The 23,299-nt window shown below is 44.5% G+C and overlaps 1 protein-coding gene across 2 annotated transcripts; it reads right to left on the minus strand.

Annotated features, from left to right (window-relative positions):
• Positions 1-1,542: 1,542 nt before the first annotated feature.
• Positions 1,543-19,905, minus strand: Znf133 (zinc finger protein 133). 2 transcript variants are annotated; one of them, XM_048455497.3, is made up of 6 exons: positions 19,584-19,905; positions 18,602-18,719; positions 18,264-18,449; positions 8,542-8,668; positions 7,437-7,532; positions 1,543-4,844 (listed from the first exon to the last, which is right to left on the minus strand). In XM_048455497.3, exons 4-6 carry the CDS (start codon positions 8,660-8,662, stop codon positions 3,100-3,102), a joined length of 1,962 nt encoding a protein of 653 aa, XP_048311454.3. In that variant the 5' UTR covers positions 8,663-8,668; positions 18,264-18,449; positions 18,602-18,719; positions 19,584-19,905; the 3' UTR covers positions 1,543-3,099. The 2 variants fall into 2 exon arrangements, with proteins under 2 accessions (XP_048311454.3, XP_048311453.3); XM_048455496.3 differs by lacking the exon at positions 18,602-18,719.
• Positions 19,906-23,299: the final 3,394 nt, after the last annotated feature.

Genomic DNA, 23,299 nt, shown 5'->3' on the forward strand with positions numbered 1-23,299 from the left:
ACGTGAAGGGTTAGATTACAACACAAACACTCAGACCACAAAAATATTCATGTACCAATTTAGTGGTACTAGGGATCAAATCCAGAGCCCTTCTTGTGAGAGGCAACTGCTCTACCACTGAGCTACACCATCGGCCTTTCAAAGATGTCCTTAAAATGAGACCTGGACAAATGGCACTCAGACACTGGACTGTCTGCGTCGTGAACAAGCCTTGGTCAAAGGCCTGAAAAAGGCTGACGTCTGTTTCCTGTGCCCCTTTCCCTTGTTTTTTACATTTACTATTTCTCCTATTTCATATTCTGGCTGTGGAATGGGAGAAGGGCGCCAGGGAATGGCTCAGTGGGTAAGGGCACCTGCTGCGTAAACACGAGGGCTCGAGGGGTGTGTGGAGCGTATGCAGGTGTGGCCATGCAGGAGCTAGAGAAGGCTAGACCAGGTATCCTTGTGGAGGTCTCTTCATTGAATCTGGAGTTCGGTGTACTTGCTTTCTGCCTCTGTCTCTCCAGCACTGGGATTAAAGACATGTGCACCACACCTCACTCAATCTGGCTTTATAAAAACCCTAGCTCAGGGCCATTTTGGAAGATCTGGCACAGAATTATATCCAAAATAATCCATAGCACAAGCAATGTAAATGAATAATCATGTTTCTGGGCTAGTCTAGAACAAAGAAACTGCTTTAAGAATTAGGGCAAAAATAAAGAAAATCACAATCTGAATGAATATGGATCTTAAAAAGATGCATTTTTGCCAGGCGGTGGTGGCGCACACCTTTAATCCCAGCACTCAGGAGACAGAGGCAGGCGGATCTCTGAGTCTGAGGCCAGCCTGGTCTACAGAACTCGTTCCAGAACTACCAGGGCTAAATAAAGAAACCCTTTCTCAAAAAGAAAAAAAAAAGGAAAAAAAACAGGGATGCATTTACATTTGCATGCTCTTTGAAATAACAGTGGCAAATAACTCATGCTGACTGCCCCACTGCAACATTATACAAATCTGGACATAAAGACAATATATGGCATGCACTGTGCCTGCAATTCCACTTCCACTTCTGGCAATTTTGGATGAAAGGCTATCTTTTAAATCACTTTGAACAAAAACAAAAACAAAAACAAAAAAGATGTTTTGAATTAAAAAAAAATCGCTTTCGGGAAGAAGAGGTAGCAAAGGGCTGACACGAGAAAAGAACAAGATAAACAAACACGCACACTGGTCTGAGTCTGCATGTGTAGGGGCCATTGTGGAGAAAACATGGCGCAGATCCTGTTTCTATTAGGTAGGAAGTTACAAAATTTAATAAGTGTTTTCTTACCACTTGTGTGGAAGAGGGCTTATTTCCCTACCCCACCCTCGTACCCATTAAGTAAAGAAATTTGGATGAAATATAAGTCTTTAAGATACACTGGAAGAAAATTCTGGCATAGGAATTATTCCCCAAGACTTCTCTATTTGAGCCAATTTGATGGGAAAATCCTACTTCAATGCCATTTAGAAGAAAATTCTTGCAAAGGGTATGTAACAACAGCAAAAAAAACTCCATGATTTCAGTGAATTGTAGAATTATATTTTCTGCATATATCTTAGAAGACTTAGTTCTTACACCATTCACACTTGAGCAGATGTAAGTGAGAACACCAGTTCCAGAAAATCCGGGCAGAAATAATGGTTTTCTCTTCCCCCAAGTTCCCACTGTTTACAGAAATTAGGTTTTTAATTTGTTTCTTGATCCGCCAAAGGGAAACCTGGGGACACATTTGTGTCCCCCAAACCTACAGTGCAATGATATGAACTATTTATCTCTTGACAGTCTGTAAAATAATGTAGCATATAATCTATGAACACTCTAAAACTCTAAGGAAATTTATAAGAAAAATCACATACCTAGTAATTTTTTTTTAATCTGGCATTATTTCCTAAAGACTATAAGAATTAGTGAATTTGGATAAAAAAGCCCTAACTGCAAGAGCATTTGAAAGGAAAATATAGTATGCTGTTTTATGCATAATCCTAATATGCAATTGGAGTGAAAAACTGCAATTGGGGGCGAGGCGATGGCTTGGAGGTTAAGTACAATGGCTGCTCTTGGAGAGAGCCAAACTCGATTCCCAGCATCCATATGATGGCTCAGAGCCATCCATAACTCTGGTTCTAAGGTGTCTGATGCCCTCTTCTGTCTTCCGAGGGCTGCAAGCGTGCTTGTGACACATGCAGGAAATCCCTCAAATACATAAAATTAAAAACAAACAAACAAACAAAAACCATGTTTCTGGACTATCTTTTAAAAATTGCTTGGTGGTGCACACCTTTAATCCTAGCACTTAGGAGGCAGAGGCAGGCAGAGCTCTGTGAGTTCGAGGCCAGCCTGGTTTACAGAGCGAGTATCCAGGACAGACTCCAAAGCTACAGAGAAACCCTGTCTTGAGAAAACAAACAAACAAACAAACAATAAATAAATATTGGGTATATGCACTTAGGTATAAAAACAACTTTTGGAGTGAATTTGGGTGAAAAGGAAAATCTGATTTCATAGCTAGAATTTCTATTGGGTTTCCTGCCCTTTTAACTGAATTTCACTTCATGAGGTAAAAACCCTTCCACAAAGATTCCGAAACAAGACGCTCCGGTTGAGGTATTAAAATGCTAAGGAATGGCTGCTTCAATAGCCACTGAAACCACTCTGTGTGGTTGCTGAGCCACACACTTACTCTCTCTGAGGCCTTACAGGTCTTGCAGCTATGCCCTTATCTCCCAAGCAATGAATTTTTGTGAACAGTGAGTTCAAGACACCCAGATGGTCCATTTCCTAAAAGAATGAGAATCACAGATCAGGTTGCAGACTTGTAAAGAAGCAAAGTTGACTAGACAACAGGCCGCAGAACGTGAGACTGGAAGGAAGCGGGCTGAAAGTTTACTGGACAACAGGCCACAAACTGTGAGACTGGAAGGAAGCGGGCTGAAAGTTTACTGGACAACAGGCCACAGAACGTGAGACCAGAAGGAAGTGGGCTGAGTTACTGTCCGTAGGCCTTATGAAGTTCATTGGTCTGCTTCACGGAAGTATACAAATTCTGACAATGAACCTTTCCATCGTCCTCATTTTCAAAGGGAATAGAAGGGCCCGGATGAGTGCCCCAAACAGGTTTCCGAGTCGGGTTGCAGGGGCAGTTTATGGTGGACACCGTTCATCTTCCTGTGTCTGCTAAGGTGAGACCTTTGTCTAAAGCCCTGTCCACAGGTCTTGCATGTATAAGTCTTCTCCCCCTCATGTGTCATCTGATGAAAGGCGAGGTGTGACTTCTGGATGAAGCCTTGGCCACCCTCTCTCCATACACAGGGCTTCTCTTCAAGGTGTGCCCGCTTATGTGTGATTAGAGCTGACTTGTTGGCAAAGCCCAGTCCACACTGCCTGCACATGTACGGCTTCTCCCTTGAGTGCTTCCTCTTGTGTCTGATGAGCCCGGCCTGGTGACTGAAGCCTCGCTCACAGTCTCGGCACACATACGGCTTTTCTCCTGAGTGTGTCCTCTGGTGTGCGAGGAGGTTGGACTTCTGGCTAAAGCCTCGTCCACATTCCTCACACACCATGGGCTTCTCCCCAGAGTGTGTCCTCTGGTGCCTGACGAGGTTCGACTGCTGGCTGAAGCCTCGACCACAATCCTTGCACACAACGGGCTTCTCCCCTGAGTGGATGTTCTGGTGTCTGTTGAGGTGGGACTTTAAACTGAAGCCACGTCCACACACCCCACACACATACGGCTTCTCCCCAGTGTGCGTCCTCCTGTGGGAGATGAGAGTTGAATTCTGGCTAAAGCTGTGCCCACATACACCACACACGTAAGGCTTCTCCTTCGAGTGAGTCCTCTGATGGTTGACAAGGGTTGTCCTCTGCCTGAAGCACCGCCCACACTCCTTACAGACGTAAGGCTTTGCTCCTGAGTGTGTCCGTTGGTGGGAGATGAGGTTGGACCGGTCGCTGAAGCCAAGGCCACAGTCACTACACACAATGGTCTTCTCCTCTAAGTGCGTCCTCTGGTGTCTCACAACAGCTGACTTCTGGCTAAAGCCTTTGCCACACTCCCTGCACACGTAAGGCTTCTCCCCTGAGTGTGTCCGCCGATGGATGATGAGGTTGGACTTCTGGCTGAAGCCTCGTCCACACTCACTGCACATGTAAGGCTTCTCTCCCGAGTGTGTCCTCTCATGAATGATGAGTGTTGACTTCCGGTTAAAGCCTCGCCCACACTCTCTGCACACGATGGGTTTTTCCCCAGAGTGCGCCTTCTGGTGTCTGGCAAGGCTCTTCTTTAGGCTGAAGCCCTTCTCACACACCCCACACACATACGGCTTCTCCCCTGAATGGATCCTCTGGTGACTAAGCAGGTTTGTCATCTTGCGGAAGCCCAGCCCACACTCCCCACAGTTGACCGTTCCAAACCCCAAGATTTCTATTCGCTTTAACAACTTTTCGGGTTCTTTGGTGCTCCCAGCTTGCGCTGGGCTGGTCTCCATCCCTACCCGTCTGATACCATTCCGAGAGCTGACTGGCTGCCTTAGGGCTGGCCTGGAGAGGGCTCCCAAACTCTTTTTCTTTGACCTTCTAGATGAAGGCCTGGCACCTCTCTCTCCACCTTCTGATTTATCGCTGCAGGAGCTCCTATCAGAAGCTCGCTGCAGCTTCTCCTGGGCCCCGTGGCAGGTGGCCCCTGCATTGGCGTGACGTTTTGCACATAGGCATGTAAAGATCCATGGTACACGGTCACTCAGCACACACTGCACAGGGAATTTCTGATGGGTGAGATCCGGGGAGCAGACAGGACCAGGGCAGAGTTCCAGCTTTGCCTGTGCTGCAGAGAAAAGAACAAGTCAGAATGGGGTCCTTGCGGGGATCACCCGAACAATCTTGCCTAACCTACTGGTGACTGCACCTGTTCCTCAGTGTCACCCCACAAGACTTCCTCCCCAGCCTCACTACATCTTCCATCTCCTACTACATCCGGAGAAGCACTACAAACTTGAGGCTATAAAAAGCACCACAGTTAACAGATGTGTGAATCAGGCCAATACACGAGTCTCCACAGAGTTACTATTACAATACCTCTGACTCACAACCGCACCGAGACAGAAACTATGTCCACTGTACTGTGTAGCTGTGCTTTTGATAGAGAGCTGTGAACAAGACCCATGTGGAAATGTCTCCTGATGTTCTGGAGGATGAAGCAGGCAGCCTGAGAAAGCAAAAACCCAACTTTAGTGCAAGACAGCCTAGGAGAAGAGTGGGTGGCCCAGATGGTGTAGCAAGTCAAGGTGTTTGTCACCAAATGTGGAGCACACATGGTGGGAGAGAACTTAGTACCACAAGCTGTCTTCTGACCTCCATATGTGCACCAAAGCACGTGAATGCCCTGCTCCAACAAATGTTTTAAAAAAGAAAAGCAATGGCTAAATAGAAAGTGCATGACACACTTGCACTGGGGTCCCCCCACTTGACAAACACACTATCAGTGGACTACTTTGCTAGAATTCTACAGGGCTGTAAGCCCTTGGCGGGGAACAGCGTGACTATAGCCAAGGTCCATGGTATTGTCAAAGATGCCCCTTACCAACCTCTAAGACCTGATAATTTCCAGAATTAGTTTAAATAAAAATGTCCCAAGATCAGCACAAACAATAAATCCGGAGGCTAGAAATACAGCTGAGTGATAGAGTACTTGCCGCTCTCATGGGCCTTGGGTTTGGTCCCTAGACTACAGGAAGACAGACAGACCGGCAAGCAGGCAGGCAGAAAACACGAGGGAAAATTGAGGGAGGGAAGAAAGACTGGAAGGCTGAGGCAGGAGGATCATGGATTTGAGGCCAGCCTAATATACACATTGAGTTTAAAGCCAGATGGACTACACAGTAAGATCATGTTTGTTAAACACAAAACTACAGGACTCGGTGACAACAGAACCAGAAGACAACCAACGGGCGTCTCTCAGCAGAGACATAGCTTACAACAAGGAAGGGATAGGTCCTGAGAAGACCCAAGCAACAGACATGGGTGACAATTGAAAGTTAAGAAAAAACCAAGTCCAAGCCCAGGAACCAATTCTCTGTGCTGTACCTCCTACTACTTCAGCAGTGCTGGTTCTGGTCAATGGCCAACCAGATTGAGCAGTTAGTACAGATCTTACCGAATCTTCCTAAACACTCTTTTTCTTAGCCCACGGACGATCAGTTATCAGAATTACATTATTCTACCCTACACTGAATGCAGTTTTCAGTTATAACTAAATTAGCATAATTAGAATAATTGTCTTAATTATTAAAGTAAGCATAAGCACCCTTTCCTAACATAAAAGCCCTTCACTCTTTCTACATGGCCAACTACCAAAGAAACACCTCCCTTTTATCTCTTACCATCTTATAAGTAACTAAGTGAAGTTCTTCTTTTAGTAAATTTTTTATGTGTATGAAGGCTTTGTCTGCATGTATCCTTGTGTACCACATGTGTGCCTGGTGCTTGTGGAGTTCAGTGATTGTGAGTCATCATGTGGGTGCTGAGAATTGAAGCTGGGTCCTTGGCAAGGACAACCCTTAACTGCTGCATCATCTCTCCAGCACCTAGGTACACTTCTTTCCCACCAGGGGCTCCACTAGTTGTCACAACAGGTGTGAATGACAGTCTGGGAGCCACTGATCCGACCTGATGCCCATCGCTCCCAGACCCAGGACAATGGAGCACCCTGACTAGGTAGCTGTGCCCCAGGCCTGTTCCTGGTGTATCTGGAGCCTGGCTGCTGTTACCAACTTTCTTTCCTTTCATCAAAGAAGGTGTTGCACAACTCAGATCAGCTGAGTCGGGGTCTCTATTTATGGCCAGCAACTTAAATCTCCTCACTTCTGTGGTCAAAGTGGCTGGCTTTTATTTGCGGTCAACACAGTTCAGAATTAAATTGGCCCCTTCAAAGAAATTTCAACATTGTTTTAACATCTCTATGGAGTGACAGGAGAACAAAACTTCAGTTTTCCACTGGCTGATCCTTTCCATTGACTGTGAATCTGCCATTATGTGAACACTCTGGGCTATTTAGTCTGAGGGCAAATGGAACATAAAACATGTTCCATTCAATGAATTAGTTTGAAAAATATATTAAATCTACAGGTACTCCGATATTTAAAGTTTATACAGATTTAATCAATACTGATATAAGTTTAAATTTCAAAAACTCAGTCAGGCATGGTGGTACATGGCTTTAATCCTGGCTCTCAGGAAGCAGAGGCAAGAGGCCAGAAGGCTTCAAGGAAAAGAGACAAGAGACACCAGCAAAGTTCCTGCCAGAAGACAGGGTGGCCCTGTGGGTGAAAGACCCAGTTCCTCATTACTGCCTCTTCTTCTCAGCATCCTGGGCCACTAACAGCTCTGTGTCCCGTATGCCCAGGCCTTCCCCACTCACCCTGACCGGCAGCCTGTGGGCATTTCCTCTCTTCTTGCCATGTTTCTTTCCCTTGCTCCAGCTGGGTGATGAGTTTCGGTTTTGAAACTGGAATTCCTGCTCACAGAAAAGAAAACAGGACGGCTATAGGTTAGGGCATGGAAGGAAGCAAAGACTGAGGGAGGAGCTTCAAGGGCAGTGCCGTTGGTTAACCGTTACTTGAGATCAGCGGGACGGTGAACCCAGATGAGGGTACACTGAGTCTACTCCATGTTGGGTGGACGGAACTCTATTAGAGTAATCCCGACTGTCAACCTGACTGGGTAGAAAAACACCTAGGAGATCAGTGCAGTGCACCTTTGAGACTGTCTGTGAGGGGTTCCAGAGAGGACTCACTGGGAAGAAAGACTTTGCCTTGAAAGGGGATGGCATCACCCCGTAGGCTGGGCCTGAGTGGACTAGAGATGGAAAGCAAGTCCATACACACTGGTTTGCCCTTCCTCCCTCTCTCTGCTCCTGGCTGGCATGGAGTATACTGCTGGGCTCTGTCAAGCCCCAGTCCCAGGACAGACTGAAACTGTGCGCCGTCATAAATAAGTCCTTCTGAGCATGGTGCTGCACTGCTTTAATCCCAACACTTGGAAGGCAGAGGAGAATGGATCTCTACAAGTTTGAGGCCAGCCTAGTCCACGTAGTGAATTCTATGACAGCCAATGGTATGTAGAGACCCTGCCTCAAAAACAAAAGCAAAAGGTAATTCCTCCCTTTAAGTTGTTTTCTTGGGTATTTGCCACAAAAGTGCCAAGTCTAACACACCTGTCTCATTTAAAAGAAGTTAACTTAGGGGAAGAAAGAGCCCCAGGTTGGAGGGAAAAGCCTAGAGATGCAGAGTACAACTATCATGCATGTGCGCTCTCTCTCTCTCTCTCTCTCTCTCTCTCTCTCTCTCTTATTGATGCTCAACTCTACAAAATCAGACTTCTCTAGGAAAGCAGGGAATGAGCAGGGAGAGCAAACAAACCCAAAAGTCAATACAAAAAGCCAGATGGCTGCTCCAGCACAGCCTAAAATCCCTGGTGTATGTGCACTAACCGAGCACGCGTGTCCTGAGGGAGACACCGCTTACCCAGAGACACCAGGTTGCTGTAGTTCTCCAACATCACCTCTCTGTACAGGGACCTCTGAGCCGGGCTCAGCAGGCGCCACTCCTCCTGAGAGAAATCCACAGCCACATCTCTGAATGCCATATGTACCTGTAACACAGAACAGTCTTGCTTGCCCCCATGATGTGGCACAGGGTGAGGGGCAAGAAGAGGCTACCCTAGTCAAGGCAGTGAGAAACACAGAACCCGCTTTGGCTGCCCCTGATGCCGTATGATCTGACACCTCTAAATCTCTGTGTCTACCTAGTCAGTAACATTTATGAACCCACAGATTCAAAGTCCTGGTGGGCTAATTTGTACATGCAAAAAGTCAAAAGCACACCTTTAATCCTAGCACTTGAGAGGTAGAGGCAGGGTCTCTGTGAGTTCAAGGCCAGCCTGGTCTACAGAGCTAGCTCCAGATCAGCCAGGGCTACAAAGAAAAACCTGTCTTGGGGGAAAACAACTGAACAACAAGGTATAAAAGATTTTGAGTTGTTGGGTTTTAGTTTTCACTTATGTATATGTTCTCATGTCTATATGTATGCATATACATGTAGGTATACACAGAGGATGCTCACAGAAGGCATCTGGTCTGGAGTTGGAGTTACAGGCAGTGTAAGCCACCCTATAGGTGCTGGAAACTGAACTTGTCCTCTGCAAGAGTGGTACACTCTCTTAACCACGGAGCGGCCCTGCCAGTCCCCAGACTTTCTGTGTTTTAAAATGTAAAAGATCAAATAGTCCAACACATCATATTAATGTTGAAGCATCTGAAATTCACACAGTTCTGCAACACCGATGCCTAGTAAGTTACAACTCAGCCCTTGTTGAGAGGCACAGAGGGGCGGTGGAGTATCTGAGCTGCAATACCTGAGTTTCAGGCCCAAGCCTGTCAAAAGCCAGTGCTTCCGCTTTCTCATGCCCTCCAATGGAGTTAACTGAATCAAATGGTAATTCTATGCCCACAGTGCCACATCTGTTTCATTAGCAACGTACAATAGGCTCTAGTTTCTCCACATCCTCTCTAATCCCATTATTGTGTGGCTTATATGTATATTGATGTATGGGGGGGCTACATTTGTGCAAATGGAGGCCAGACAAATATAATCTATTTGTATGATAAGATCACACTATATAACCTTGGCTAGCCTGGAATTCACTATGAAGGCTAAGTTGGCCATGAACTCACCCCTGGGAATACAGGCATGTGCCACCACTCCCATCTTACTCTTCCTATATTTTGAGACAGGGTCTCTTGATGAACCTAGAGCTCATGTATCCAGTAGGCTGGATGAATGACCAATGAGCGCCAGAGGTTTACCTAGGCCCCTCACCTCCCTTCCAGTGCTGTGCTTAGAGACACATGTTGCTATAGCTAGCTTTTTACATGGTACTGGCCATCTAAACTTAGGTTCTCATGCCAGTGCAGCAGGCACTTTGGCAACTGAGCCATCTTTCCATGCTCCACCCCCTTTTTAATAATAGACATGGGAATAAGTGGTATTTCTTTATTGTCTTTACATGTGTCTCAATACTGGTTATTTTGTATGTGCTTACTGGCTGGCAAGTGTGAATGCTAGGCGTCCTTTAAAGGGTCACAGCTTAAACTTGACCCTCAGAATGTCACTACTGGGAGGTAGCAGAACCTTGAAGAACCACTGCGGTCAATGGGAGCACGCCCTCAAAGAGAACTCTGAGCCCATGGCCCACTTCACTTCTCTCTGGTCCCTGGTTCTCCATGTAAGCAATTTCGTTCTTCCATTCACTCCTGAGGCCATTTGCTGCCTTACGACAGGCCCAAAGCAATCCGGCCACCATGGACTAGAATCTCCCAAAAACCCTGAGCTAGAATGTTTGCATTTTCTTTGCAAATATGCTTACAGAAACCATTTGAATACACCATTGGAATCTTTTGTTATGTTCCTTCTACATTCCTGACATTCCTTCTCAGTTGCATATCTTACAAATAGTATTCTTTCCTTTAGGTGAAAAAATTTAAAGTTCTAATGAAGCCCAATATTTCTATTTCTTTTTCTTTTGCTGTCTGTGCTTTGGATACCATTTCTAAGAATCACCAAGTCCAGTATCCCACGCACCTGTTTCTTTTTAAGAAGCACACAGTGGGGCCCTCATGCTATGGCCTGACTCCTTCCCTTCCCTTGCACATGGTGAGCTGAGTGCTCACCTTCTCTCTTCTGACAGACATTGTCCTCTCCAAACTGGATGGTTTTGTACTTGTGCTGAAAACCATTTGGCCACATATGCCAGGGTTGACTTCGATGTCTTCTGTTCTGTCCATCTGTCTGTCTATACTTGGGTTGAAGCTGGGATTGAAGTTGCTTTGTGGAGATTCATGAAATCTACACCTGTGAGTCCTTCAACCTTGTTCTCTTTCATGATTGCTTCAGGTCCTCGGGGTCCCTTAGATCCCATATGAACTTTAGGGTGAACTGCACTTCTGTAAAACAGAAGTCACTGAGCTTTGGGTGGATGCTTATGCTGCGCCTGAAGAACGGTTTTAGAGATTTTTACATTTAAGTTCTCAATCCAGTAGCACATGGCCCCTTTCCATTTCTCTGTGGCTTCTTCAGTTTCTTTCTTTCTTTGTTTACTCTTGTGGCCCTGAAGACTGAATTCAGATTATCATAAATGCTGGTACTCTACCCCTGAGGCCCCAAGCCCTCAATTTAATTCTTCCAGCGATGTGCTGTGGTTTTCTCACCCCTGGCTAGTTCTAAGTATCTTATTCTTTTTGATGCATATAAAATAGAGTTGTTTTCCTAATTCTCTTTTAAGATTGATCATTGTTAGTCTACAGATATCAAATTGATTTGTGTGTGTTGCTACCATTAATTAGTTCTAATAGGTGTGTTCAAGTGCGTGTACATGCATGCAATCTATAGTATCTTCAACATGTAGGATCATACATACCATTTGTGAAGAGGAAATTTTACTGTTTTCTTCCGAAGTCAATGCTTTGTGTTTCCTTTTCACTGGGTAGAACTTCTGATAGGCTGTTGACTCTAAGTGCAAAGTGGACATCTTTTGCTATTGTTTTTTTCAAGACAGGGTTTCTCTGTATATCCCTCACTGTCTCAAACTAGCTCTGTAGACCAGGTTGGCCTCAAATTCAGAGATCTGCCTGTCTTTGTCTCCCAAGGACTGGGATTAAAGGCGTGAGCTATCACTGCCTGGCAGAAGTGGATATCTTTATCCTGTCCCTGTGTAATGGCTTTTAGCCTTTCATCTTGGCATGCACACAGGGTGAGCCTCTCACACGGCGTCTCCTCTAAGTAGTTTTCATAAAAAGGCACTTAATTGTGTCAAGTGCATCTCCACATACAGCAGGAGGACTGTGTGACTTTTCCTCCAACTATCAATGTGATATATGTTATACTGATTTTTAAATGTTGAACCATCATCTTTACATCCCAAGAATCAATCCTTCCTAGAATACATCATTCTTTCAATGTGCTTTTCAATTCAGTTAGCATTTCTTGAAGTTTTTTCTTTCTCTTCTTTTTTCTTTTTCTCTAAATTATAACAAATCTGTAGGTTTGTGTGTGTGTGTGTGTGTGTGTGTGTGTGTGTGTGTGTGTGTGTGTGTATGTGTGTGTCCTTGTCTGGTTTGGGCACCAAGAGTATTAATGACTTCAAAGAATAATCCATCCAGTTTTCCATGCTTTTGGTACAGTTTGAGGGTTAGCATTAGGTCTTCCTTAGTGTCTGGTAGGATATTAGCTCTTCCTTAGTGTCTGGTAGGATTTACCAGTGAAGTCACAGGGCAAGGCCCTTCTTAGTGAGCAGAGTTCGAGGACTGAGTCAAGTCCTAGCTGGGATTTCCGCTTCTTCACTACTCCTTCTTCAAAGTCTATTTCATCTCTTGGTGTACAGTTTATAGTACTCTTAAATTCCTTTTACTTTCCACTTCATTTTTCACTTCTATTTTCAATCATTTGTACTTTAAGTCAATATTGTTATATAGGTCTATAAATTTTGATGCCTTTTGGAGAACTTTAAATTTGATTAATTTTCTTTTGTTTTTTTTCCAGTTTATTTTTAGACTTGTGATGTAGCCCATTCTGGCTTCAAATTTAAAGTAAATCTCCTGTCTTAGCCTTCCGAGTAATGGAAACACTGGTATGCACCACAAAATCCGGCTTTTCTGTTTCATTTGCTTTTATTCTAACATTTATTATTCTGTTATCTGTTACCTTTGGACTTAGTTTGTTTTCTAGCTCTCTAAATTGTAAAACTAAATTGTTCCCCTAGACTCTTCTTTCTCTCTTTCTCTCTTTTTTATAGACAGTTTCTCATGTAGCCTAGGCTGGCTCCAATCTGCTCTGTGGTTGAGTATGACTCAACTTCTGATCTTGCATCCCTGTGCAGATGAAGGTACAGGCTTGGGCCCATACCTGGGATTATGTGGTACTGAGGAACCAGGGCTGCTTGCAGGCTAGAAAAACACTGCGTCAGCTGAGCTTCATTCAAAGTCGTCTTCTTTCTTTGTTTTTTTACAGACAGGGTTTCTCTATGTAACAGCCCTGGCTGTCCTGGAACTCGCTTTGTAGACCAGACTGGCCTCAAACTCACAGAGACCCACCTACCTCTGCCTCCTGAGTGCTGGGACTAAAGGCCAGCACCACCACCACCTGGACTCCTTGTCTCCTTCTTAAATATAAGCACTATGCTTTAGACTATTACTCAATACTGACTGCACCAAATAATTTGTGTTTCTGTCGTCACCTGTCTCTAGAAGTTCTTCATATTCTTGTGATACTATTTCATTTCCAGACATATGAGGATTTTCCGGTTTTCCTTCTGTTGCTGGCTTATATGATGTATCTTCCACTATAGGTGGAAGAGACTTTATATGATGTGTCTTTCTAAGATTACTGGTAATTTGTGGAGCAATGTATAGTTTATGAAAACTATCCATATGCACTTTAGAGGGCAAGGATTCACTTTTGGGTATGTTTGTTAGACCAAGTTAGCTTACTGTTCACACAGTAAACTCAAAAAACGCCAACCCGCTGCTTCCTGCCCTCTGAGATGTACAATGAATATCTGCTGATAGTCTTATTTACGATCCCAGGTATTCAGAGTCACTTTTGTCTTGCTGTTTTCCAACTAGTTGCTGAAGTCTGGTTTAATTCTTTCATTATCAGGGTCCCGAGGCAGATTTCCTAGTCTACCCTATCCTGTACTTTCCTGAGCTCCCTCACGCCATCCATCAAATGTGGGGCCATTATTTCCTCAAATGTCTTCCTGTTTCTCCGTCTGATAGTCCCACAGTGGCCAGGACTGGGGTCACACACTGTTAACCCAGCATCTGGGAGGCAGAGGCAGGTGGATCTTTCTGAGTCTGAGGCCAATGTGGTCTACATGGAGAATTCTAGGTCAGTCACGGCTACATAATGAGACCCTGTCTCAAAAAACAGAAGACAAACAAAAGAGCTAATAACCCCCAAAGTATACGGTGGTCTTCTTGGTGTCCCAACAGATCCCCAAGTCTCTGTTTATTTTTCTGTATTATTTTTCATGGTCCTTAGAGTTAATCCCAATTGTCCTGTCTTCAGTTTCAATGGCTCGTTCCTGTTTGCCTCCCAAATCTTCTAACTTTCCAGTTGTTACGCGGCCACGTTAGCTGGTGGATGAGATCGGTAACAACAACCAGAACACTTATCTTTGATACCTGGATAAAAGGTTTTATTGTTTACTGTGGCTCCCAGCAGCTATGTGCAAGCTGTTCCAGTAACATGGACATGGGCGCTGGCCACGAGGATCAAGGGGACAGAAGGCTACTACTCTATCAAGAGCTGAAACCAGCTGGCATGCCCTTCATGCCTTTCCAATGGAAGCTGTAGGCGGGACGGGAGCGAAGCTCTTCAAAACAGGTATGCAGGCTATTTCAGCAATCCAGCCGGTGTCTGTGAGGGAGAGCGAGGCCTGATTCTTCCTGTTCTCTACTGTGGAGTCCCTCTCGGCCAACAGGAGGGTAGAAGATGAACAAAGGAAGGTGGCCACTGTTTGACACTGAAGAACTGCGTGGTGCAGAGTTCATCACTAGGTGAGAATAACTGATAGATGGGCTGAACACAAAGGGATGCTCAGTGGTACCCGCAGGAGCGATCACTCAGACAGAACAGGCGCTGGACCCAGGTAAACACCAAGAAGACGGACAGGACGAGAGGAGTCCGTGTCCACCCCATGACAGCTAGTATCGAGCAGGAGGGCACTCCCCACTATTCCCTTGGCTCTCTGGGACCCGGGAGCCGCCTTTCCCAGCCTCCCCAAAGAAGGATGGTATCTTGAAAGTACATCTGGGTAAGGAAAACAGAAATGAGAGCGTGTCAGGTGAAAATGCTTTTTCTAAAAGGAGCGTGAAGAAAAGCACCTTCTGGGAAACGGCAGGAAAAGGGGAAAACGGGCCAGGGAAATCCGGGTACCTGAAAAGCAAAACGGATGAAAACAGACACCAAAGGACATTGACCTCTCCATCCTCGGAAACCATATTTAAGCTTACAAAAGCATTTAAGCATTTTCTCAAGCTGGGGTGGGAGATGGCCTCAAAAACACTAGGATCTGGCAGTTCTGCTTACAGAAATACAGACACGTAAATAGTAATCTATTAAAATGCAAAGGGGGGTTGAAAAGATGGCTCTTCGTTAATAGAACTGTTTGCGCTTCCAAAGGACCGGCTTGATTCCCAGCACCCACACGGCAGCACGCAACCATCTGTAGTCCCCTGGGGATCCGATGCCCTCTTTGGTCTCGACAGGAACTGTACGAATGTGGTACACAGACATACATTCAGACAAAACATCATACATGAAATAAAAACTAATCTCAAACACCATTTTTAAAATTAAAATGTAAAACAGAAAACGAGAATCCAAACAATTCAGCTAAAAATGACCTCATAAAAAGATTCATATTGAGAAAGAAAAGAACCAAAATAAAATCCTAACTCTAGTTTGAATTAAGTGTCTTGAAACATACATGAGAGCATCTAGAATCAAAAATTCAAAAAGTAAGAAACTGAGAAATGGGCAGAGAATCTAGACCCCAAGAAGATCTGCCTGGACTTCTGAGAGAAAACACAGAAAAAGCCTATTTGTAGGATTGCTTATGAAGAGTGAAGAATAAATTACAAATTATAAGATATCCAAGAATAGGTTGAATAAAAATGACAGACATTGAAGAATGGCCAGAAAAAAAAAAACCTGAAGGTAAAAAAAAAATAAAATAAAGATGCAAAAGGACCAAAGAGAAAGGTGAGAAAGGAAAAGAGACAAAAGTAAAACGTTCATATACTCACTCTTTCTGAAAACAAAGCAACAAAAACAATGAGCAGAGCAAGTATTTAAAAGCATGATAGAAGAAAACATTTCTAAAATATCTGACTGGGGCTGGGTGTGGTGGTGCATACCTTTAATCCCAGCCCTTGGGAAGCATAGGCAGGTGAATCTCTGATTTTGAGGGCAGCCTGGGCTACATAGTGAGTTCCAGGACAGCCAGGGCTATGTGGAGAGACCCTGTCTCCAAAGCAAAGCAAAACAAAACAGATGGCAGACCTGAATCAAATATGAAAGTACTATGAGATGGGGAGAAGGGACGACTCTTAACTCCGAGACGTCCACTAGAGAATCTAGGAGTCGTAGAAGAACACAGAGCAATGGTAAGCAAAAGAAACTAGTCTTCAATAGAGTTTCAAAATCACAACTTGACCACTGCACATTACAGGCGGGAATGTAAAAAGGCAGAGCCACAAATCCACCCAGTGGCTCCTCACAAAAGGACAGTGTGGTCCACCATGCTACTCTGAACATATACGCAGAGTACTGAGAGCAGAAACTTGAGCAAGGATTGGTTCACTGGTGTGAACAGATAGCAGTATCACTCACACTGCTGAGGGAGTACCTGGAGATTTTACCAGTAACCCGTGTCTCTTCAAACCTCCACTCACTGACTCAACCACACATGTGTGAAGCCCATCACACCAGTTATTGCGGTATGTACAAAGTGGCAATGTTCTCTTTCCCTTGTCCATCCTGAATTCATTCATTACAACTCTGTAAGAACAGCTGTCCCATCTCCCTGTTTATTGAATTCAGTTATTTATTTATGTCCAGATGGGTTCTTATCTCTGGGGTTATAATATATACTATCACTATGTTAAAGCCTTCCTTTTTGTTTAAACAGAAAAGGGGAAATGGTATAGGAGGTCCTTCTTTCTATGTGTTGTTTGTATTGGTTAATGAATAAAGAAACTGCCTTGGCCTAGTTGATAGGGCAGAACTTAGGTAGGTGGAGAAGACAGAACTGAATTCTGGGAGGAAGAAAGCAGAGTCAGAGAGAAGCTATGGATCCTCTGCCTGAGACGGACACCGGTTAGAATCTTTCCCGGTAAACCACTGCCATGTGGCAATACACCGATTAATAGAAATGGGCTAAATCAAGAGTTAGTCAATAAGATGTTAGAGCTAATAGGTCGACCAGTGATTTAATGAATAAAATTTTTGTGTGGTTATTTCAGAGCTAAGCTAGCTGGGCAGCTGGGACGAACAAGCGGCCCTCTCCTTGAAACAATAGTAGAAGTGGCAAGGGTCAGAGGTCACTGGATTTCAGATTTGGCTACTGTAGACAGTTGTAAAAAAAAAAAGAAAGAAAGAAAGAAAGAAAGAAAGAAAGAAAGAAAGAAAGAATCAAGGATGACCCCAAGGTTTTGAGTCTGAGCAACCTAAAAAGGAGTTGCCAGGTCTCTGCTTCGTTTTGACGAATTCCACCATTGTAGGGAGCATGTCTGCAGAAGAGCAGGATCAAGTCACATCAGACCCTTGACAAAGAAACAGCCTGGTGTGCGGAAACAGAAGAGCTTTACTACAGTGTGCAAGCGACAAGAGGGCGATACAGTGACAGTTCGTGGAGCTAAGTGAGCACGTGGGGAGCTACGGGTGCACACATGCAACTCAGGAGAGGATTCCACAGCCAACCAAAGTGAATCTGGAAAGAACGAAGGAGCAAGGCAAACTCCGAGAGCCAGCTTGTATGACCAGACAAGTTAGAGCTGTTAAACACGGACCAGCAAGGCCCAGAGATACAGGAGGAGGGGCACAGGAAGAGAGAGCCAGCTGGGTGAATTCCACATCTCTTTTACCTTTGATCAGATGTTAAGACTGGAGAAATAAGGAAAGCAACAAAAAACATACTTCTTAAACAACTGGGGAAAATGCCACATGGACAGGATATTAAATCATATTAAGTAGTCATTGGGTGTGACAGTGAAATTGTATGCATTAAAGTTACGCATCTTTTAAAATAAAATCGTGTGTGTGCAGCTGTCACTAGGTATTAGAGATGTCTATTGAAGTAGGTGCCAGGAAAATAACTGAAAACTATTCCAGCAGGACAAACAGCAAATGAGGACAGACGCAGGCCAGCTCCTGACGAGGCCTAGGACCGAGCAGGCCGAACAAACGCTGAGGTGGGATGGAATGCCGGGGAAATGACTGGAGGAGCAGTAAAGTGAGCACACCTGGCCTGAATATTGATTCCCGGCGAAAACTGTCACCCTTAGAGCAGGGGATCTTCCTGGGAGAACCAGCTGGGGTTCTGGTCCCCAGTGGGACACCACGAGATACAAGATGAGAGCAAAGTCAAACCTACTCCTGGGTCAGGAGCAAAAGTGAACTTCACTCACCTGAAGCTGGGCAGTCAGGAACCCAAGAGTATTCTTCCCAGCAGGACGTACTGTAGGCAGCCAGGGGTCCCAGGAAGCACAGCAACAAAAAACAAACAACAACAAAGGTTCAGGAAAGTCCTAGGAAATCTTCAAGCTCCAACAGGACAGCACACTGCTTCTTCCTTAAAGGCATTAGGAACGGACCTGGCCACAGAAGAGAAGACGAGAAGAATTGTGGGTACTTCCTAGAGAGCAAGCTGGGAGGTAGTCTAGGAACTCAGCCTTCCCTGGTGTGCTGCTGATGGCAGGCGTAAGATAATCCTCTCTTGCCACTAGTCATGTAAGTCAATACTTACTGGACACTTAGAACATTCCAGAGACTGTTCCAGGCAGTCTTCATTCTAGCAACAACAGGAGACTGGAGACACAGTGAGATCAGGCCCTTGCCAAGGTGACAAACTATGAAGTGACAGCCTGTGAAAACACGCCTGTGAGGCCCAGTCTCTAGGGTGCTAAGGGTTCTTCGTGCGTTAACTTTGAGATGAATCATGATTAGTCACAGGGTGGCCAGCATCTGGGTGACAGGTCTTTGAAGTTTTATATTTTTTATATTTGATATTTTTTCTGGCTGTTTGGGATTTCTCTATAACAAAACATTAAAATGTAATTTAAAACCCCTAAGCTTCTTGTAGTCACTAAGTCTTTGGGTGCTTGGAAAAAGTTGAGGAATAGGTAGGTCCCAGTTTGCCTGCCTCCTTTTCAAAGCCCTAACTGGGAGTGGGGAGCACTAAGCTGAGACCCTAAGACCAGGCCAACATAGCCACCTGACACACAGTGAAACCTGGGCTTATTTGGCTAGGATATATCACCACATATCAGCAAAGTTGAGAAGTGGTAGGACCAAAAGACCTCTAGCTCCCCAAAACACCAAAGAAATCCTGAGGCTCACAGACCTAGGCAGTCCCATCCCAACACCTAGTAAATAAATATCACACCCCCAAAAGTCTCCTTACTCAGGCCTCACCTACTTGGGCACCTAAAGCATGAGCGATCTCCTCTAATACTGCGATTTCAACCAACGATGAACCTGTCCCCACCCACAAGAACCCTAACACAGAAGGACCAAGCCTTGCGCACCCATAGAACACTAGGACAGCTGAGGTTCATACAACTTTCTCAGAAATGCATGTTCACACCCCCAAGATAACACACCCACGCCGGCGCGTCCCCTCAGCTCCCAGATTCCAGCACCATTGCCCAGTGCCCAGCTAGACCCTAGACCAGCCCTACAGGATCTTCCCCTCGGTCCAGAATAGGGCCCGCGGGAGAGGCACTCACCGACGCCACCAAAGAATAAGGAGCTGCTCCAGTCACCAGGTGGGGAGCGACGCCCCCCAGCAGGCGTCGAGACTACATCACCCAGAGTCCTCCAGGCGCAAGAACCACGCCTCCCAGTATGCCCCTCGCCACCCATTAACTTGGACTGTCCACAGCTCCCGTGTTCCTTTGATCGGCTCCTTTCTGGTCGAGTGCTTCCCGCTTAGCTGTAGTGTGGATGCTTCGGCACTTGGAGGCATTATCCTCCTTTCTAAGACGACATTCCTAAAACGTAGTCATTCTCCTCTCAGCGCCTCTGCCTGAGAAACTACACTCCCCAGTGACCCCCTGCAGCGACTTCCGCATCCGATGCCGTCTGACGCCAACCCTTCCCCCCCAGAGATCCACCCGCGAGCGGAAATAGCGCCCCAGAGATGCTTTTTGGTTACCCAGTGGAAGAACGGCATTCTTTGGGCCTTTCGGGGTCTCTCAGTACCTGGTGCGAGGTTGGGAACGTGTGAGAGTTTGGAGCCAGGACCATGTATATTTTAGGCAAAAACTCTTTTAAGAGTGAGCTATAGTCTCAACCTTTATTTTACTTTTTTCTTTCGAAACAGTTAAGTTGCCCAGAGAGAACCTAGAAGAACCCTAACACAGCTTGTGTACTCAGAAATTTTAAACCCTGGGATTATTCGATTGATTGATTGGTTGAGAGAGATTATTTTTGTTGATTGATTGACTGGCTGACCAAGTTATTTATTTATTCATTCATTCATTCATTCATTGGTTTTTCGTGCACCGCCACCACCGGGCAGTCCTGGGATTCTTTTAGTCACTAGATCTTTGGATGCTTTGGAAAACTTGACACGTGTGTCCCAGCTTGACCGTCCCCATTCCAAAGCCCTGGGGAGAATAAACGGAGACCCTAAAATCGGGACAACATGGCTACCTCACACCCAATAAAACCTGGGCTTATTTGGCTAGATCAGCTAGTGGTCATTCCCCCGTATCCTCGACCATCTGTGAACTTGTGATCCTCCTGCCTTGAGTAGTTGTGATTACAGCCCTGCACCACCAGCTCTCTCCCTCTGAGCCGTGGACAATGACAGCAGAATAAGCAGAGCTGTGTACAGCATAGCAGGTTTTCATTACATTCATGACCATGACTCTGGATTTCATTTAGAAACTAGGAAGGCTCTGGGGTCTTGCTCAGAAGGACCTGTATAGAAGTAATGACAGAGCACTGGCTGCCCTTACAGATGACCTCAGTTCGATTCCCAGCACCCATATGGTGGCTTACAACTATCTGTAACTCTGGTCCCAAGGAAACTGACTCCTGGCTTACACAGGCACCAGGCGTGCATGTGCTCTACACACACATGCAGACCCATACACAAAATAAATACAAATTTTAAAAAACAATTTTGTCATCTATTTCCAATCAAGAAAATGCCTAACAGACATGCCCACCGGCCAAACCAGTTGAGGTTCCCTCTTCCCAGGTGTCTCTAGGTTGTGCCAAGTTAACAATAAAACTAACCAGGACATGTTAATCTCACAGATGAGAGGAGAAAGACCACCCACCCAAATCATGGTCAAATTAATCAAAGTAAACTTTTGTTATTCGTGTACACTGACTCTCCCTAAAAGTGGGTTCAATAAATCAGCATTCGACATGGAGTAAATTAAGATTTTTATAGCTCAGAAGTGGGGGTTTTCAAATGGGGGAGTTGGCATACAAATCGGTGAGGTTACAGGAGCAGAAATTAAGCATAACATATTGGTTATAGCAACTTGCTGAAACAAAGACATATTTTCAAGGTAATCATAACAAAGTGGTCATAACAAAAGGTGGTCATAATGACATTTTGAAACAAAGGCGTGGTTGCCATTCCTGGAACAGGCTGTAGAGAACCCAATCCATGAGAAACAGATTTAATCATAAACATGAATGAATCTCATTTTTCTTTACTATAGGATGGCTTTTAACCCTAAAATTGAAGCAAGTTGTTTTATCAGACACTGCTTTAAATCACATTTTTGTTTATTTTTCTCATGATCCTGATGCTCAGACTAATCCTTGTATAGCAACTAGTTTGTGAGAGTCAATAAGGTCACAGATGGGTACAACACTTTGAATGAATTGGATTTATTATCCTTTCCCTACTCCCTCCAAATAAACAATGAGGTTCTTACTTCCAGTAGAGTATCCTACTGGGAAAAAAAAAAAGTAGCCACAATGTGATAAGATTCATTTTAAGAAGTAAGTTCAGGCATTGGTGGGGTGCACTTTTAATCCCAGCACTCATGAGGCAGAGGCAGGTGGATCTCCGAGTTCAAGTTCAGCCTGGAGTAGTTCTGAGATAGCCAAGCCTATCTCAAGATAGAGTGAGTTCTGAGATAGCCAAGGCTATGCTGAGAAACCCTGTCTCAAAAAAACCAAAAAAATTTAATTTCATTTAGGGGGCTAGAGATATAGCTGAAACAGTAGTGGTTCTTGTCTAGTAGATCTGTTAATTCTCAGTTGCCACGATAAAAATACCACGGCCAATAGCAACTTAAAGAAGAACAAGCTGATTTGGCTTAGGGTTCCAGAGGGATAGAGTCATCATGGTGGGAACATATGGCATGGCAGCAGAAGCGGGTTCAGTGTTTAAAAATGTTAATGGTGTGTGGTTGGTATTACTGTTTTTCTAGGAAATACATCATGAATGATTCAGTCATCAGTATTTTATCTTTTCTGTAAAGCTATCTAACATAATTGTGTTAAATTATAGACATATTTATAATCTTTATACCCAACTAATCCATGTCCTTGTACTGGCTGAATTGCTTGCAGTTACCTTTTAATTATAAGTGTGCTTTGTCATATTGATATTCGAGACACTTTCAGCATGCATGGACTTTACTTGGCTTTACTCTTTCCTTACTTGATGTATCCATGTCAGCTGTGATCTCTACACAATGTCATTCTTGGAGAGAGGATGGAGTTTGTCCCTGAGGAATCGGTTTTGTCATTATTTGGCTTAGTGTACCTTTTTTTTTTTTTTTGGTTGAGCCTTTAAATAACTTAATGCTCTCTCACTGATTCCCATGGTTCTATGCTAATGTTTCTTCCTTAGCATTGAATGAATGAATTCAATAGGAAACAGGTTTTGCTTCCTTTGTCATTATAGAAACTGAACCCAGGGATTCCCTCCACATGCTAAACTCACGCTTAACCACTTAGCTGTACCTGCAACCCCCACAAGATACATTTGAAACACTGTGAAATGTGGCGATCATGGCACGTGTAATTGGCGTCTGTAAGCAAATGGAACAGAAACACTTTTAAGTTCCAAGCTCCAAGCTGCTGGACCAAGGAATAATATTAAGGCATTTATGGGCTGAAAATTGGCATTTATATGCAGGTTGTCACTTTCAGTTGTATTTGGATAACTGCCTCTGAATAGTAACTTAAAGAGCAAGTCATTTGGTTCTTGCAGGAGAATAAAATTGACTGTTGAATTTTCTATCATGTAACTTGGTTTGGCTGAATAGAAAGCTGGTTGAAGAACTCCATACACTTTGTAATTCTCCTCCTTATTCCCAGTTGTTGCTGTTGTCCAGTGTATTCTTATCAGGGTACTAACACTTGGGCTGAGCTAGCAACCCATTAGTTCAAAGCCCAAGTGACTCTTCATCCAAAGGAGAGTGGTACTACTATAACAGAAACAAATAATTCTTATGAGAACCAC

This window comes from Myodes glareolus, chromosome 10 (genome assembly GCF_982192425.1).
Source record: "Myodes glareolus chromosome 10, mMyoGla1.1, whole genome shotgun sequence".
NCBI classification, from domain to species: Eukaryota; Metazoa; Chordata; class Mammalia; order Rodentia; family Cricetidae; genus Myodes; species Myodes glareolus.

Excerpts from the sequence above, each read along its gene's own strand:
- Znf133 (XM_048455496.3), bottom strand. The coding sequence starts at position 8,662 with ATGGCATTCAGAGATGTGGCTGTGGATTTCTCTCAGGAGGAGTGGCGC. Across the intron at positions 7,533-8,541 it reads CAGCAACCTGGTGTCTCTGG|GAATTCCAGTTTCAAAACCG; the intron begins GTAAGCGGTGTC and ends TTCTGTGAGCAG. Across the intron at positions 4,845-7,436 it reads CCCACAGGCTGCCGGTCAGG|CACAGGCAAAGCTGGAACTC; the intron begins GTGAGTGGGGAA and ends TTTTCTCTGCAG.